Genomic DNA, 17,484 nt, shown 5'->3' on the forward strand with positions numbered 1-17,484 from the left:
AGGACTGGCCTAGTAACCTGCGCATAGCACTTGAATGCTGAGCATACAGTACCATAGAAAAGCTCTGACCGGTAAAATAAATGAACCTTTACAGTCAATGAATATAAATAAAAATGAAAGGAATAGCAGTCATTTTCATAACAAATGGATATGTGTGAGGTATACAGGACTGTCTCAGAAAATTAGAATATTGTGATTTTCTGTAATGCAATTACAAAAACAAAAATGTCATACATTCTGGATTCATTACAAATCAACTGAAATATCTTTTTTAGTCTTTTATTATTTAAATATTGCTTACATCTTAAGAAAACTCAAATATCCTATCTAAAAAAATTAGAATATTCTGGGAATCTTAATCGTAAACTGTAAACCATAATCAGCAATATCAAAATAATAAAAGGCTTGCAATATTTCAGTTGATTTGTAATGAATCCAGAATGTATGACTTTTTTTTTTTTTTTTTAAATTGTATTACAGAAAATAAAGAACTTTATCACAATATTCTAATTTTCTGAGACAGTCCTGTATAAACTGCATCGCAATAGTACGAAGAGTATTAGGGCCATGCAGGAGAAAAAAAATTTGAGAGGGGACATTTTTTTTTATCGTGCACTTCGAGAAAAAAGTTGAAATGTCGAGAAAAAAGTCGAAATGTCGAGATTAATGTTGAAATACAATTTCGAGAATAATGTCGAAACTTTGCCTTTTTTCTCAACATTTCAACTTTATTCACGAAATTTTGACTTTTTTCTAATAATACCATACATAAGTAATATATTTTCAGAGTTAGATGCTTGCCACAGTGGAGATTTTCCACCCTGAAACATGCTGGGAATGTGCAATTAACGTCCATCACGTACTGTAAGATTTGCTGATAGAGCTACTAGAAACCCAGTCATCTAAAAAAAAAAAAAGAAAAGAAATAAAAGAAAAATTCCCTTCCTGTGCTCCGAATACATAAACTGTTTTAGTTGGAAACAGACAGAGACCATCCCAGTTGCAGAGGAGGAAGGGGAGGATAATTTTAGCAGGGGGGTTGTTGGAGGACGGATGATGCGGGGAGACAGACAGTCTTTAGCGATGTCTATTTATAGCTGGACTGCATCTTCACCACGGCCCGTCACAACACCCCCACCCCCTCCAAACATCTATTGTTTCTCCAGTAGCCCCACTTCGTATTAGTCGCCAAAGCAACTGCCTCCTGTTGCCATAGCAACTGGTCTCTTACCAGTGGGTTGGCTTCAACAGCATGGGGGGGTTGGAGGGAAATAGTTTGGGGGCATGTTCTGCGGTGACAGTGGGGGCAGGGGGTGACATCAGCATGGTTACGGGGTGACTGTATGAAGATAGTTATTAATATGTTACTTAGCCTACAGCAGAGCACTGCAAAAACTCAAAATCTTACCAGGAATATTTGTCTTATTTCTAGTTAAAATGTCTCATTTTTAGTCAAAAAAAATCTAATTACACTTAAAACAGTCATTACCAGAAAAATAACTTGTTATTTGACAATTTTCACCTGTTTCAATTAAATTTTCACTTGAAATAAGTAGAAAAATCTGCCAGTGGAATATTTCAGTTGATTTGTAATGAATCCAGAATGCATGACATTTTTGTTTTTTTAAATTGCATTACAGAAAATAAAATAACTTTATCACAATATTCTAATTTTCTGAGACAGTCTTGTATAACGAAAATGAAACATTTGATTTTTTTTTTTAAGAAAAAAACAACAAATACTAAAATTAAATTACATTTCCTTTTAGTTGTTTCCAACCTGCAGCTGAAATGACTCAGGGTCTAAGATGCTAGACCTACTTAATTGGTCTTGCAGAGTCATAAGTGCACAAACTGAAATAAAATAATAAAAAGTGCTAATAATAATGACTTATTTTTAGATTTTTAGATCTCCTTGGTTTTTATGTAATTTTTCTGAACAATGTATTGCATCATCTTGAGGTGAATTTGCTGGTATTTCGACTTACAGTAAGTTTGACATGAAGGTTTGACTGCTTGAGATGACAGCTGTAAAGATATTTAATACCATAAAAATGAGACTGAGTGTGTTAGACGGAGATTCAAGTTTGACTTTTTTCACATGGCATTTCAGCACCACGGCCAGAGACATTCCCACTACTCTCTGACACAGGAGGACAGAAGGATATACACAAACTTCTATACAAAGTATGAACATACAATATAAGGATGATAAGCTACACTAACAAAACATACGCTCACGTAGATGTGAAGCACTGGGAAATTAGTCTAAGAAAAATCTACAGAATGTAGTGCACATTCTGATTGGTGGTAATGTAGGAGGAAAACTCCCAACTCACCCAAATCTCCACTCACTGAGCATTGAAAACGTCCTGTTTTAATGTCAGCATTAACATTAAATAGGGGGAGTGGTAGTCTAGTGGCTACAGAGGTGGGCTTGGCTGCCTGGAATGGCAACCAAGAAATCTATTTATGAATAAAACACCAATCCAGCAAGTTAAGGAAACTAAACTCCTAGGCATCTTTCTTGACAATAAGCTTTCCTGGTCAAAACACATTGACAATGTTGTAAAAAGAATGGGTAAGGCATTGGCAGTGGCAAGGCGATGCAGAAAATATCTAACATCGGAATTGACTAAAATAGTACTAAACAATATTATTCTCTCACAGCTTGACTACTGCCAAATAGTATGGGCGAATGCTACTAAAAAAGATTGAAATAAACTCCACGCCTTGTTCTCCAGTATCAACAGATTGCACTTCCGTCTACAATGGTTCAAAGTTGAGGACAGAATGAATGCTGCACTTCTGGTTTCAATATGGAAGATTTTACAATCCAAAACTCCATTATATCAGTACAATCAGTTAAGACACAATCTAGAGTCGTATCCATACGCAACTAGACGGGCAACAAAGGGCCCGTTTTCACTTCCTAAGCCAAACACTAATTTTCTGAAGCAGACAATAGAATATAGATCAATGAAATCATGGAATTCTTTACCACTGCCTACGACTAAACTAGCACAGAAATCAATATTCAAAAAGCAAATGAAGAAACACCTTGGAATATCAGATGTATAGGATACCATACACACACACTTATACAGATACATACACATACTGGACAGGGAACAGCGCACAGAGACGACCTGTAGGCATCGCTGTATGGGCTGAGAATCTGTCCTTGGGGATTTCTTGGTACTAGTCTTGGTGTTGGGATTTAAGAGAAACAGTCCCAGAGTGACTCACTGACTACGTTTACATGCAGTCAAAATTCGGGTTATTGCTAATATTCCGGTTACTGAAACATTGGGAATATTCCGTTTACATGGTAATTAATCATTTGGGATATCTGGATCAAACCAGCGACGCACGGAGAACATCATGACGCAATTACAGTCATTTCTGCTTCTTCTTCCTGTATCCAAATTCAAAACAAATGTTGCTTCACGCAACTTTTCGCTCACCTTCTTGTAAATCTTCTATCCCGGTACTTTCTACCGTCTACAAATGCAGAAATGTTCATATCCTTCATTACATTTATGAAGTGATTAGTCTCCTCCTGGTCTTGTGTTTCTCCGTGTTTATAAGAACTTCCTGGACTCAAAAGACCAGGATTCCTTGTGAACAGAACATGTGCAGAAAACAAATTCCTGTTCCGTTTGATGGGGATATTCCGTTTGGCGTTTACATGACCAAATATTCGGGTTTTAAAAGGAGTAACCCAGGGGTCATATTGGGGTTTTTAAAAACCCGAATATGAGCAAATTCGGGTTATTTAAAAGGGGTTATTGGTGTTTATATGGCCGTGCAAATTCGGGTTATTGCCAATATTCGGGTGTTAAAAGGGTTATTGATGCATGGAAACACAGTCACAGTCTCAATGGAGAGTTAGGGTTTGGTTGTCAAGATGCCGCCAACGAGGCAGAATTCTGACAGTTCTTCAAAGCTGTCAACATGATTTAACTCAGCCCAGTTCAAGGATAGTGCATAGTAGTGTAGAAAGGTCCCTTCTAGGCTACGATCTAACAGCCTGAGCCCAGACAACACACTGGGGCTAAAACAGATTGCTGATACAGTATATTCATGCCTCCCTGCCTTTTGAGGATTTGCACTTGTCCTCAAATAGTTTTGATGACTCATTTGAGTGCTGTGTGCGTGTCTGTGTGCCTGTCTGTGTGCGCGTCTCTGTGGGTGTCTGTGTGTCTGTGTGCGTGTCTGTGTCTGTGTGCGTGCATGTGTGCGTGTCTGTGTGCGTGTCTGTGTGCGCGTCTGTGTGCGCGTCTGTGTGCGCGTCTGTGTGTGTGCATGTGTGCGTGGCTGTGTGCGTGGCTGTGTGCGTGGCTGTGTGCGTGGCTGTGTGCGTGGCTGTGTGCGTGTCTGTGTGGGTGTGTTTGTGTCTGTGCAGGGAGACAGGGCCATAGTGGTAGAAAAATTGTGGTTTCTTTCTACTATCTGGCAACTGTATCAGCCCTGTATTTAGCCCTGTCTGAGAAAGAAAGAATACATTTAAATAAAAAAAAATATATATTTTTTTAATTTATTTATTTATTTATTTTTTTATTGCGTAATTTGCATTTATTTGTTTATTATTACATTGATTGAAATGTTATGTCTTAGGAAAAAGGGACAGATAAAATAAGCTTCTTTCTGTTCCCTTTCATTCAAGGAAAGAGATTTGTTGTAATTATATTGAACTGTTTTGTTTTTCGTTTAATGAATGAAATAAAGAATAAAATGAAAAAAATAATAAATAAATTCTGATGATTATTTGGCCCTTGCCTCTACTTTCTCCTTGAAATAGTATGTTCCAGGTGAAATGTGCTTAGTGAGATTAACTGACACAACAAGAGTAAGGCTAGAGTTTAAAAAGAAAATTAAATCAATTTTTTAAGTTTTGACTGCAGGAGTTTTTTGAGTGGTTGTAACCATGTCAATGCAATATACATTTATATATTTCACTTGAAAAAGAATGCAGTCAGAAGGATATAAGTAAACTATTAACAACATAGCAATAGGTTACGTACAATAACTAGATGCAAAAATTGCTGCACAGCTAAGACTTTAATATGATATGAGAATGTTTCACACAGCTCCAGTTTCAACAAAATCTTTATCCGTCTTATTTCTTTATTCTGTCTCTTTTGCTTTGGTGGCAAAAAAAAAATCTATTTCTGTCCTGCTCTTATTCATCACATCTTTTTCCACTGAGAAATGATTTGAAACGTTGGAAGTGCTTATGTGTAACCCTCTAACGCCTTCATTTTGTTCTTTACCGTGCTGCACGTGACCTCTAATCCTTTCTGAAGAGTTAGACTAGCACTTTTGGTGTCAAAGACGCCCTTATACGCTGACACAAGGGCTCATTACACAGAGATCAGAGCCAGCTGCACTCAGCACTCCTCTGCCTTCCTACTGTAAAAGCACATTCTGACATATATTTCAATGTGAAAGCATTGAAAGCAAGTAGGCAAAAAAAGTGTGTGGATACATAGCTTGAATACATGGAAACACATTTCTACCTTTATGGACAAACAGTCAAACAGGCAAAGAATTGTAGCAGCTTATTGTTGAAGCAGAGTATTCAGTATAAATCTTTTTTAAAAGTAGAGCTGAAATGCTTAGTTTTATTTCATGTAATTAGAAATGAACTTGAACACATGAGGGTTTGAAGTACGGAAGAGTATTAGGGCCAGGCAGGAGAAAAATAAAAATAGGAGGACATTTTTTTTTTCATTATGCACTTCGAGAAAAAAGTGGAAAAGTCGAGAAAAAAGTCTAAATTCAACTTTTTTCTCGAAATTTCGACTTTATTCATGAAATTGTATTTCAACATTAATCTCGACATTTCAACTTTTTTCTCCACATTTCAACTTTTTTCTCCACATTTCGACTTTTTTCTTCCCCTCTCAAATATTTTTTCTCCTGCATGGCCCTAATACTCTTCCGTATTTGAAGCGTTATCTTGATGTGTGCTTTTTCTTTTGACTCCGTCCACTGGGAATATTCTCAGCAAAAATGGGCCTTTGTCAGGTCACTCAAGAAATCTGAGGAAAAAAAGCTCTAAACTGAGTGGAAAAGAAAAACGACACAAATGCTGTGATCCCATATGTGGCAGGAGTGTCTGAGAAACTCAAGAGGGATCGTCTCCAAACACAACATCTCAGCCCCTTTTAAATATAACACCCGGATGGAAAGTGAGCAGCTTTGCAAACGCAGTGCAGTACAGTGAAGAGAGCACCATAGAGCACCTTCATTTTGTTCAGCATCACAGCAATATCAAAGACGCAATCACAATAAAAGGGTTTACTTACTACTTTTGTCCCTTATATCATTGTCCTGGTGTCTGGCTTCAATACCAATGCACAGAGTGTGACCCCACAGTATAACCCCACACAGTACGTTTACATGCAGCAGTTCAATTGGATTTCTGATCGTATAAGACATCGTTCGGACTTTTAAACTGCATTTAAACACCTCAATCCGATCTACTTCGGACCTATTTCAGACCTGTATCGGTCATTTAATAATCGGATAGCAACACCTAGATAATTCGTTCACAGTCTGAATGTTAACGCCATGTATACGGAGACATCGGACATTGCAGTCTGAGCAGCTGGAGAATTTCCTCTGGGGCTTCACCCGGAAGTGAAAGGAGACGGCGCGTGTTAAATAGTTGTTTCAACACCTTTAAAAAGATGGTGAAGGTGATAGCAGAAGCTTCATCAGGACACCGGAGCAGATCAAAATAAAGTGGAAAAATATACGGAAGGCGTAACGTTGGCGCCAAACAAAACAACCGTCAACCGGAAGTGGCTCTTTGTTGAAATGGTTACCATGGTTACCATGGTTACAGCACCACATAGCGTAACGGAGTCCGCCATGCTCTGGACATTTATCCAATTCTCTGAACAGCATGTAAACTCAGACAAGTGATTGGGTCTTCTGGATGTTTATCTGATACCATCAGAAATCCCATTTCTTTGCTGCATGGAAACGTACTGACAGAAACACATCATGACTGATATAGGACTCACCTGTTGTGGATTTGCAGCCATGGCAGCAATCGTGACATGAAACAAAACCAAGAAACACAAAAACACCAATTAAAATGTGACATTGTTGAAAAACTCCATTACCAGGAGAGACAGACCGTGAATGCAGAACAATGTTGAGGAAGAAGAAAACATGATTTGCTAGTAGACATTGAAAGGAAACTGGGAACCACAAAAGTGAGGAACACGAGAATGAATTAGAGAGAGAGAGAGAGAGAGAGAGAAGGTCATGTGACACCATGGGGGGGGGGGTCATGATCACAGGACACACACCTAGACCCAGTAGTACAACTGAGAAGAACTTTTCATTTGGTGAAGGTCTCTACAAGTGTTGCTAAGGAGGAAGACTATGATTGGTTAGTGGCAGAAAACCCATCAACAACAAGTGTTAATTATGAGAGAAATCCGGCAGTGCATCGTCGGGAATTAAGATACTCAAGAGATGAAGTTCAAGCCAATCCAAAGCCCCAGTTGGTTGACAGTCAAGTCCATGCATTAGTCACTCACAATCAGTACCAACTCAAACAGCATCAGCCAACTTGTTTAATGTGTCCGTATAAAGATTAGTACAAATGGGTCTAAATCTTAGATCTAACCTCTGCTGAGTAATAGACACACAAGCAACGAGGCCCATCTGTGGAACTACTGGAGCCGATAGAAGCGTCATGCACAGCAACCATTCACGTCTACGTTTGCGTTGCTTCTACACACGTCTAACGAGGTCAGGGCACACCACAACCAACCTTCCATGACGGGGACAACTTGAGGGGGCACAACTGGCTCTTCCATCGGATCAGCGAAGCTGGGAAAGAAAGGCTTAGCTGCGGGATTAAGAGCAGATCCCGGGGCGCCCAGAGGGCAGACAGATGGAGGAGAGGCCGGGGTGGTAGCAGGAGATACCTGCGGGGAAAGCTGCTTGGCTTCGGGGGAAGTGGGGCTCTTAACGGAGGAGGACGAGGATGAAGAGCGGGACTTCCTGGATTGCTTCTGGGTTGATTTGGCCTCTTTGTGCTCCTTGGACTGGAATTCTTGCGCTGTGGTTTTGGGGGAACGGAGAGGGGCGGGGCTCGGGGTGTCAAAGGACAGGCCTAATGGTAACGAATGACCCGAAGAGCTAATCTCACTGAAGTCAAATAACTCGTTGTTGTTGGCGCTCATGTGTGAGTCATTTAAGAGCCACGAGGCATCGGTGGGGGACAGAGGGGGGGCTGAAGCCAACACCTCGGTTGTTGGGGACATGGCTAAGCTTGCCTGGGAGGCCGGGCTGAACGCTGAGGTGTCTCCTTCAGGTGTGGCCTGCACAGAGGATTCATGGGGACGAGTGGTGTCAAACATGACACTGTCAACCACGTCACCCTTCGCCGCTTCACTCCCTGGAGAGAAAGGTGCGGGCAAAGCCTGGTTGCTGTGACCCAACGAGGCGTCTTCGCTGTCCATCAAGAGGTCTTGCAGATCTGTGAAGGAGCCGGGCGATGCCTTGCTGGTGGAGGAGGGCATGGTGAAGGGAGCAGCTGTTGCTTTCAGCTCACTGTTCAGGGCCAGCGGGCTGATCCCAGCAGCCTCCTGGGACGGGGGGGCAGAATTCCAGCCCTCTTCTCCGTCAGCCTCCTGTTTCCAGGGGTTTTGGCTGGTATCCATCTCCATATCCATCGCCACGGATGCTGAACCCTCCAGACCCAACATCCCTTCATCTTTACTTGGACAGGTCCCTGCAGGTGAGGGATCCAAGGGTTCGGCCATCACTGCCCATTCCTCTGGAAGCTTCTTTCTGTTTTTACCTCTCTTTCCTCGGCCTCCACTTTTTCCAAGCTGCTCCTCCCATCCGACCTCACCTCTATCCCTCCTCGGGCCAATCCTGTGATAAAAGTCGTCTGCCGGGGGAGTGTTTTCCTCCATGGACTGCATCTCGTGTTGGGCCCTGCTCTCCGGGTGCTCAAATCCTTCATCCTTCTGTCGCCTTTTCTTCTTCTTTTTCTGTTTTCGGTCCGATCCGTCTCCGTTTCTTTCGTCGCCTCCAGCATAGGCAACGCTCTCGCGGCTAGGCCAACTCTCGGGTAGATCGTCCGGACTGACTGCAGGTTGGCCCGCTTCTTTATCAAACACCACGGAGACAGTCGGAGTCAAAGGTGCGTCTGTCGGCAAGCAGCCAGTGTCGTCTGGCCAGGAGTCGCCTAGGGCACCTTGTCGTGAGTGAAAAAAGAATTTAAGGTTGGTGACGAAGGAGGATATATGCAAACAAATCAACAATCTAAGTCCCTCCAGAAAGAGAAAAAAACAGTTTATCGCAGAGAGACAACAAAACATAAAACATAATATATAAACACTGAGATAGCATAAATATTTACTGCAAAACACATTTAAGAAAAGCCTAAAATGCTGATGATGATGATGATGATAGCAAGGAAAGACTGTGGGAAGGTTATATGGAGGATAAATTGGACACATCAGAAAACATTATGTTGGGCTCAGTTTAAGCCTGTGTTGAAAAAAATCGATTTTCCAATTCTAAATCGATTCTCATATTAATTACTAAAAATCGATTTATACGTCTAAAGATCGATTTTTTTTCATCATTACATGACAACTTTTGGTATTTTTTTGTTTATGCCCAAAAAAGGAATGTTTTGTTGGACACGAGAATAACTTGCCATGTTTTTGCCTTTAAATATGTTTAAAGGTATGAAATCATTAAAGTTTTCAGTTATAATTGCATAAATTGTCTATATTTCATTACCTTATATACTGTCTTGGTGTTACGTTTGCTTAAAATGCTAAAAACCAAATTCTCAAAAATTAAAAACTGAAAAAGACAGAAAATGGGACAAATAAAAACGGAATGTGGGAAAAACAAAAACTGATTTCATCCGTCTCTGTTTCCTCCCTGGATCTGTTTGATAATTCTGCCACACAATGTTTCTGAAAGCAGTTCTATCAGCATTCTGGGAGCTGATTGGTCCTTACAGCATCATTAGCTGCAATACTTGCTGTTGAATCTCAATATAATACTAGTATTAATATGTTGCAGAACTACAGTCATATAATTCATGCAACAGCTCAAAAAACTGTTTTAATAACACTAACCCAAATCAATATCGGAATCGGATCGAATCAAATCTTGATAATCGATTCTGAATCCAAAGAATCGGAATTGATTCTTGAAATTTGAATCGATCCCCAGCCCTGGTTCAGTTCGAGGCCACTTGGTTGTTTGAGAAAACCATTTTTAACTCAGTGTAGCCTGCAGAGCTGCATAATATTTGTTTTTCTCTTACCAAGCTGAGATTGTCTTACACCATACAAGACGATCTCAGCTTGGTATAATATATATTCCTAATCGGAAACACAGGCTGCTGCGCGACACCCTTGTGCCTTCATCAGTGTTTTGTGTTTGATATGCTAATGAGTGATTGCCAGTTGATGAGCAGTATATTTGTGTTGGGAGGATGCTTGAGTCTGTGAGTCTGATCTTTGCATGGACATGTTTGGAAGTCCACTATTTAGACGACTGGTGACTGCCGTGGATGTTTTCCATTTTTGAATATCATTTCTCACTGTAGAATGATGGACTCCACCTCGTTTGGATATCCTGTCTAGATTGATGAAAAACATCCACTGCTTCTCTACTGCTACTCTTAAATTAAATACTTACCTGCTGTACTCTACTGCCCTTACTTTTTAACAACTTGTAATTTTTACTATTTTACCTCTTTTCTTATCATTTCATTTGTTTACTGTTTACTTGTGTACTGTTTACTGAAGCGTACTCTTAAATTAAATACTTGTGATTTTTGAAAACCGCGCAGTTACACTAGTGATGGATAAGCCCTGATTGCATTGTGACGTAGAATTGTCAAATTGGTTTAATTCACCACACGAATCAGCACAGATTACTTTTGTAATACTGTATTTGACCCGGTTTTTGTACGTTTTGACCGTATAGAAACGTAATTCTTGCCATTGTCAGAATGAGATGTACCTGCTGGACTCTACTGCCCTTACTTTTTAACAACTTGTGCTTTTTATTATTTTACCTATTTTATCATTTTTTTTTCATTATATTTGTTATTTACTGTTTAATTATGTCTTGCTGGTTTTAATGTTGATGTTAGGGTTAGGGCTAACCCTAACCCGGGTGCAGTTCCCCCCCAGAGCACTAGTTGATACTTTGTTTAGCTTCCGGCTTTTCCGGTCACAGTGAATCAAAGAGATAAGGACAGCTATTGTGCAAAAAAAAAAAATTACAAAGAGTCACACGAAGAAAAGAGTGCTGAAAGTTCACGACTGCTTCACGAACCGGAACCGGAGATGCGTTGCTACCAAGCGAACCAATCACAGCCCTCTCGGTCTGCGTTGGGTCTGCGTCGCCTCGACGTGTAGTTACATTTTTTGGGAAGTGCAGGTCAGGCTACGGAGAGACTCCCGCGTAGCCGCGTACCCTACGGAGTAGGTTTAACGCGGAACCATAATTCAACTTTAACTGTACGGGTCACTGTCAAGTCCAACTGCCTTTAATTTAAGCCCATAATCAGCTGTTATCCCGTCTTCTCCACTAGTTGCAGCTGTTTTTGCTGATGTTTTGCCACTCAGTGTGAGTAAGGGGGCTGGTCCAGTGGGGAAGTGACGTCAATGCAGAACTTCCATTCTCAGGGCGGGTTTGAGTCATATCTAAAACTGAGTACAATCTAAGCTGTTATGTAGCTGGCTCTTTTTTATGAACAGGTATGAAAGGAACAGAGTAAAATGGATCATCACTGGATTGTAACTGCACTGAAATCGGCTGTGTTTAATTGAACATGTAAGTTGCTTGAGATGACTTTTTAGTACAAGTTACCGATACAAATGAACAAAACTGAATTGCATATGTCATTAAGCTTTTGTAAAGGAGGTCGCACTTGATCCATTAATCAAGGCCATTCATTAGCAAGTTTTTCAACTCAGTGGTTTTCCTTCTTTTTATCATTTCAGCTAAATTAATGCATAATGGAAAGGTGTAATATTCCAGGATCAGACCAGTTTACTTTATTAGTATTATTATTATTACATTTGGTCCTGATGCAGGACAGAATTCAAAGATGGGATACTTTCTTCCCCCCATGACTGTACCCTGACCCTTGACAAGACAAAGCTAAGGAAAGACAAAGGAATTAAATTACAAGCACAAATAGTTAAGCGACACAGCCCCTTTGGGGTCATTGCATATAGTATAATAGGTCTGATGAGCAATTGCTGTAGAAAGTAGTACGAGTTCATTCTTGAAAGCAGAAGATACGGCGAGATGAGGGACTCAAGGTAGACGAGCAGTAAAATGATTGGAAAAGAGATTTGTTCCAGGGAGGTGGGGCTGCTCATTCTACTTTGGCCCAGTTTGTTCCAGTTTAGGTTCCATAAGCAACAATGAAGAGTGAAAACAACTAAAGTGGAGCAGATGTCGAGGCCTATACAGTACAGTCCATCACTGGGGGGCCATGTTTCATACTAATGGTGCTGTGACAGAACTGTGTGCTCCATACTGTGTCTGCTGTAATTGGTAGAGGCAAAACATGAGATAAGCCGAATGGACCACGTTGGCTTATATTCTTATATTCGGTGTCCCCCAGCCTCATTAGGGCTGAATCAGAGAACATAGTCACCGCATATGCTGCAGAGGAGCAGCAAGCAATGCGGCTAAAGCCTGCCCTTTCTCATAAAGGCAAGTCATCAACTAATCAATTGTTTTGTTTGTTTTGGTTTTTTGGTTCACGCTCAGCTGTTGCATGGTGAAATAATGATTAATCATCTACTTTGAATGGGAATGATGTGTTCTCATTAGAGATGCACCGATCGATCGGCAACCGATCGGTATCGGGCGATAATGCCCCTATCGGTTTTGATCGGCGTTCTCAAAATAATAGTTCAAAGCAGGTTGATCTGATGATGTTTACAACAACAAACTGCTGCTCGCGCGTTCAGACCCAGGTCTCCTAACGGGGCGTGACCGTCTCTACAAAGCATCAACACTGAAAATGGCCTCGCCGGTATGGAGTTTTACAAAGGCCGAAAAGGACAACAAATTTGCAGTTTGTAAGCTGTGTCCAAAGGAGAAACCCCGAGGAGGAATGTTAGAAAACAATTTCAACACAACAAAGCTGATAAGACATTTGAAAGTTTCTCACAAGGAGTATATTGAGTTTTCAAAGTCGGCTGCTGCTAAGGCAGAGAAGGTTAAGGAGCAACGACGCTAACTCACCTGAACGTAACAGAGACCTATAAACAACAACAACAGCAGCAGCAGCAGGAAAAATAAAGAACTACATCGTAAGGTAATGGATTCATAAGCCTTGATCATCAGCCGCTTTCTGTTGTAGCAGACATCGGGTTTAAACGCGTCGTTAGCTGCTTGGATCCGTGGTATGCGCTGCTGCGTCTTAATTATTTCACTGACGAATGATCACCAGAGTTATAGCAGAATATAAACAGTCACATCCAACACTAACCCTCACGCAGGACGACAATCATGTCAGTCAGCTTCACTAGTGACAGACAGAAAAGACTGAGTGGCAGAAAGACTGAGTGGCAGAAAGACTGAGTGGCAGAAAGACTGAGTGGCAGAAAGACTGAGTGGCAGCGTAGACTTTCAGTTTGAGCAACTGGAAAACATCTAAAATTGGAAAGAGCTGTTGTTCGATCGACTGTACTCATAGATTTAGCAAGAAATCTGAGTTATCATTTTATAGACTGCTGAAAAATAAGCTTAAGAGAGACAAATTGATCACTGCAATTCACAGAAACAACTGGATTCCAGGCACCGAAACGTGGATTTGCGGTTCCCATTTTTTATCAGGTAATGTTGGATTTTTGGGTAGCTAACGTTAAGCGGTCAAATCATAAAGTTCTGTGTCCTCATCACTTTAATTTCTACAAAAAATCCTGCCTTGAAGTCGGACCAAGCGCCAAGACTTTTGTAAGCCTTCAAGCTTTGCTTCGTGTATTTCCCCGGCGTAGAAATTAAGTACATATAAATATCAGGAAACTGGATTGGTGGCCAAATAATAATGTCCATGGACCACTGGTTCTTGGTAACTGTACCAAATATTAATGTCCATGGACCACTGGTTCTTGGTAACTGTACCAAATAATAATGTCCATGGACCACTGGTTCTTGGTAACTGTACCAAATATTAATGTCCATGGACCACTGGTTCTTGGTAACTGTACCAAATATTAATGTCCATGGACCACTGGTTCTTGGTAACTGTACCAAATATTAATGTCCATGGACCACTGGTTCTTGGTAACTGTACCAAATATTAATGTCCATGGACCACTGGTTCTTGGTAACTGTACCAAATATTAATGTCCATGGACCACTGGTTCTTGGTAACTGTACCAAATATTAATGTCCATGGACCACTGGTTCTTGGTAACTGTACCAAATATTAATGTCCATGGACCACTGGTTCTTGGGGTAACTGTACCAAATATTAATGTCCATGGACCACTGGTTCTTGGTAACTGTACCAAATATTAATGTCCATGGACCACTGGTTCTTGGGGTAACTGTACAGGTCACTGTCAAGTCCAACTGCCGTTAATTTAAGCTGATAATCGTCTGTTATCCCGTCTTCTCCACTAGTTGCAGCTGTTTTTGCCACTCAGTACAGTAAGTCAATGCAGACTCTCTATACAACATAATGTAATTAGGATCCTTTTGAATCCCTTGATGATAAACAAGTGAAAAATATGAGGTGTTTTACTGATTGCTTTATATTGTATGAGCACTGTGTGTTCCTCCTCAGGATGTCTACTCATAAAAATAAAAAATAAAGATTCATGTTGCTGGGGAATGTGGAAATCTTTACTTAATGTTATCTATTGCTCAGTACTCTTGAGCTGTGATTCACCTCAGGACAGATTCCTTTGTGGGTTTCAAGAATCCACACTCTGCATTTTGTGATAGGAGGGGGATGGGAGTTGCTGCATTGTTGAGTCACTGTGCATTACCGACTAGAAGAGTTTAGCATACAAACAGTTTCGGAGTGGAAGTGAGGGCTTTCAGTGAAAGTTTCTGTTTCATGTTCCCTCTTTGCCTGTTACAGAATTATCATAATAGCTTATAACTATTTCACGCGTATTAGATCATTTCCAGCTGTTCCCTAATTGGCAAGCGTCTTACTACTATTGCTCATATTCATTCTTCTGGGTTTCTCTTTTTCTTCTCCAGCTTCTGGACAGATTTTTGGCACTTTTCACACCGAGCAAATTTGAGAAAAACCCAAGAAAAAGTACATCAAAAGACTGGCTTGATCGGGAACCGTGTGCTCTGACTTTTGGATCTGTTTTGAAACTCAACCCACACTGAATGGGATTTGGCCAGGAGACTTAAAAAAACTGGCCCTCTTTGGAGGCCCTTTCTCTGCCATACTTTGTTGTAGAGAAACCATTCCAACTTGAAACACTGTGGCACTGTGGACAACAACATATTGACCGGTGTGTTGTTGCAGTCCACAGTGTTTGAGAAATTACTTCAAGTTTCATGATTTTTTTCCACTTTCAATTCACTCCACTCCTCAAATTTCTGAAACAAACCTCTCTATTGCCCACCCCTTCAACTCAACCCCCCACAATTATGCAGCAAAACAATGTTTTTCTTGGCTTTAACATCATATGTCTTTTGTGGCAATGTGAGTTTTACATTTCTGTCAAATAAGGCTGGAGAGTGCTCATCTTCAGCCCTCATGTTTCATAATACAGCCTGACACACCACCTGAGAGGTGTGACACACCTTCTGGGCGGCGTGACAAACAACCTGGGAAGTGTGACACCTTCCGGGCCGTGCGACACACCTTCCGGGCGGTGCGACACACCTTCCGGGCCGTGCGACACACCTTCCGGGCCGTGCGACACACCTTCCGGGCCGTGCGACACACCTTCCGGGCCGTGCGACACACCTTCCGGGCCGTGCGACACACCTTCCGGGCCGTGCGACACACCTTCCGGGCCGTGCGACACACCTTCCGGGCGGTGCGACACACCTTCCGGGCGGTGCGACACACCTTCCGGGCGGTGCGACACACCTTCCGGGCGGTGCGACACACCTTCCTGGCGGTGCGACACACCTTCCGGGCGGTGCGACACACCTTCCGGGCGGTGCGACACATCTTCCGGGCGGTGCGACACACCTTCCGGGCGGTGCGACACCCCTTCTGGGTGGTGCAACACCTTCTGGGAGTAAAATTCTGAATCCAATTTAAAATTTTATTACTTGCATATAAAGGCCAAAACGGCTTAGCTCCGCAGTATTTACAAGACCTGATAGTGCCTTATGTTCCTGGCAGAGCTCTCCGCTCTCAGAGTGCAGGTTTACTCGTAGTTCCTAGAGTATCTAAATGTAGATTTGGAGGGCGGGCGTTCTGCTATCAGGCACCATTACTTTGGAACCAACTTCCAATCTGAGTTAAGGAGGCTGACACCACCTCCACCTTTAAAACTAAACTTAAAACCTTTTTGTTTTGTAAAGCCTATAGTTAGTGTTTAGTAAACCTCTAGCTGGTGTTGGTAAATCTCTAGCAAGTGTAAACTCTAGTGTGTTAGAGTCAGTAGTCATAGTTGCAGCTATAGAACAAGACTATAATAGTTAGTCTCAAACATTGTGGTAGATATGCTGCTATAGGCCTATGCTGCAGGGGGGCACCGACATGATCCACTGGGCGGTGCCTCTCACCCTTCTTCTCCTCTCCTTTTCCCTTCCTCTCTTCTTAGTGAATATAAATTGATTCATTACAAGGCTGACAATCTGAAATTTCTGCAATGAATAAAGAAACACACGCAGTTCCTTTCAACAGCAACCAGGGGCTGAAGAGCAGTCGGCTGATATCCACTCTAACGCTGACATCACTAAAATAGAAAGATCTGTGATTATTATTATAATAAAAACGCCAATAGAAACTCATCAACAAAATCAAGAGAAACAGATGGTTTATCCATGAGTTTTGAGTGCTGCCCTGGTGCCGCGAAAATATTTTATACATCTATAAACGTACTATTTTTCACTTCAGAGCATAATCAGCTGTAAATTTTAGATTTAAAAAAATCAACATCAGTTCCCCCTGTACACAGGCAGACGCACAGACAAAATATACGAAAAAGGCATTAACACAAACTTTTACCAACTTAAAAGTGATTTCTGTGCCCGAACCATGAAGTATTTCTGAGGGTCTGTGAGTCGGTCACAGCAACTGTAGGTGGCGCTAGGGAGCTGGACGTTCTGGTGGCGCAGAATTTTGGCACTTTTCATGGGCCACAATTTTGAGAAAACCCGCCATAAATTATACATTGATCTGAAATTACTTTTGGGAGCAATCTGTCACACATTGGGTCAAAATCTATCAAAAGAAAAGCCAGGCCTCCTTGGAGCCATACATTATTGTAGAGACATCATTCAAACTTTAAA

At 41.4% G+C, this 17,484-nt stretch overlaps 1 protein-coding gene across 8 annotated transcripts in view; it reads right to left on the bottom strand.

The window, feature by feature from the left end:
• Positions 1-17,484, bottom strand: part of LOC133423701 (microtubule-associated protein 4) — a 153,010-nt gene that overhangs the window by 48,775 nt on the left and 86,751 nt on the right. For 7 of the 8 annotated variants that reach the window (XM_061713996.1, XM_061713994.1, XM_061713997.1 and 4 more), the window contains one exon: positions 7,799-9,235. The exons of the other annotated variant lie outside the window; for it this stretch is intronic. In XM_061713996.1, the coding sequence (XP_061569980.1) occupies positions 7,799-9,235 (1,437 nt within the window). The remainder of the gene's footprint in view (positions 1-7,798; positions 9,236-17,484) is intronic. 8 annotated transcript variants of the gene reach the window in all.

The sequence above is a fragment of the Cololabis saira genome, chromosome 22, assembly GCF_033807715.1.
Source record: "Cololabis saira isolate AMF1-May2022 chromosome 22, fColSai1.1, whole genome shotgun sequence".
In the NCBI taxonomy this organism is placed as follows: Eukaryota; Metazoa; Chordata; class Actinopteri; order Beloniformes; family Belonidae; genus Cololabis; species Cololabis saira.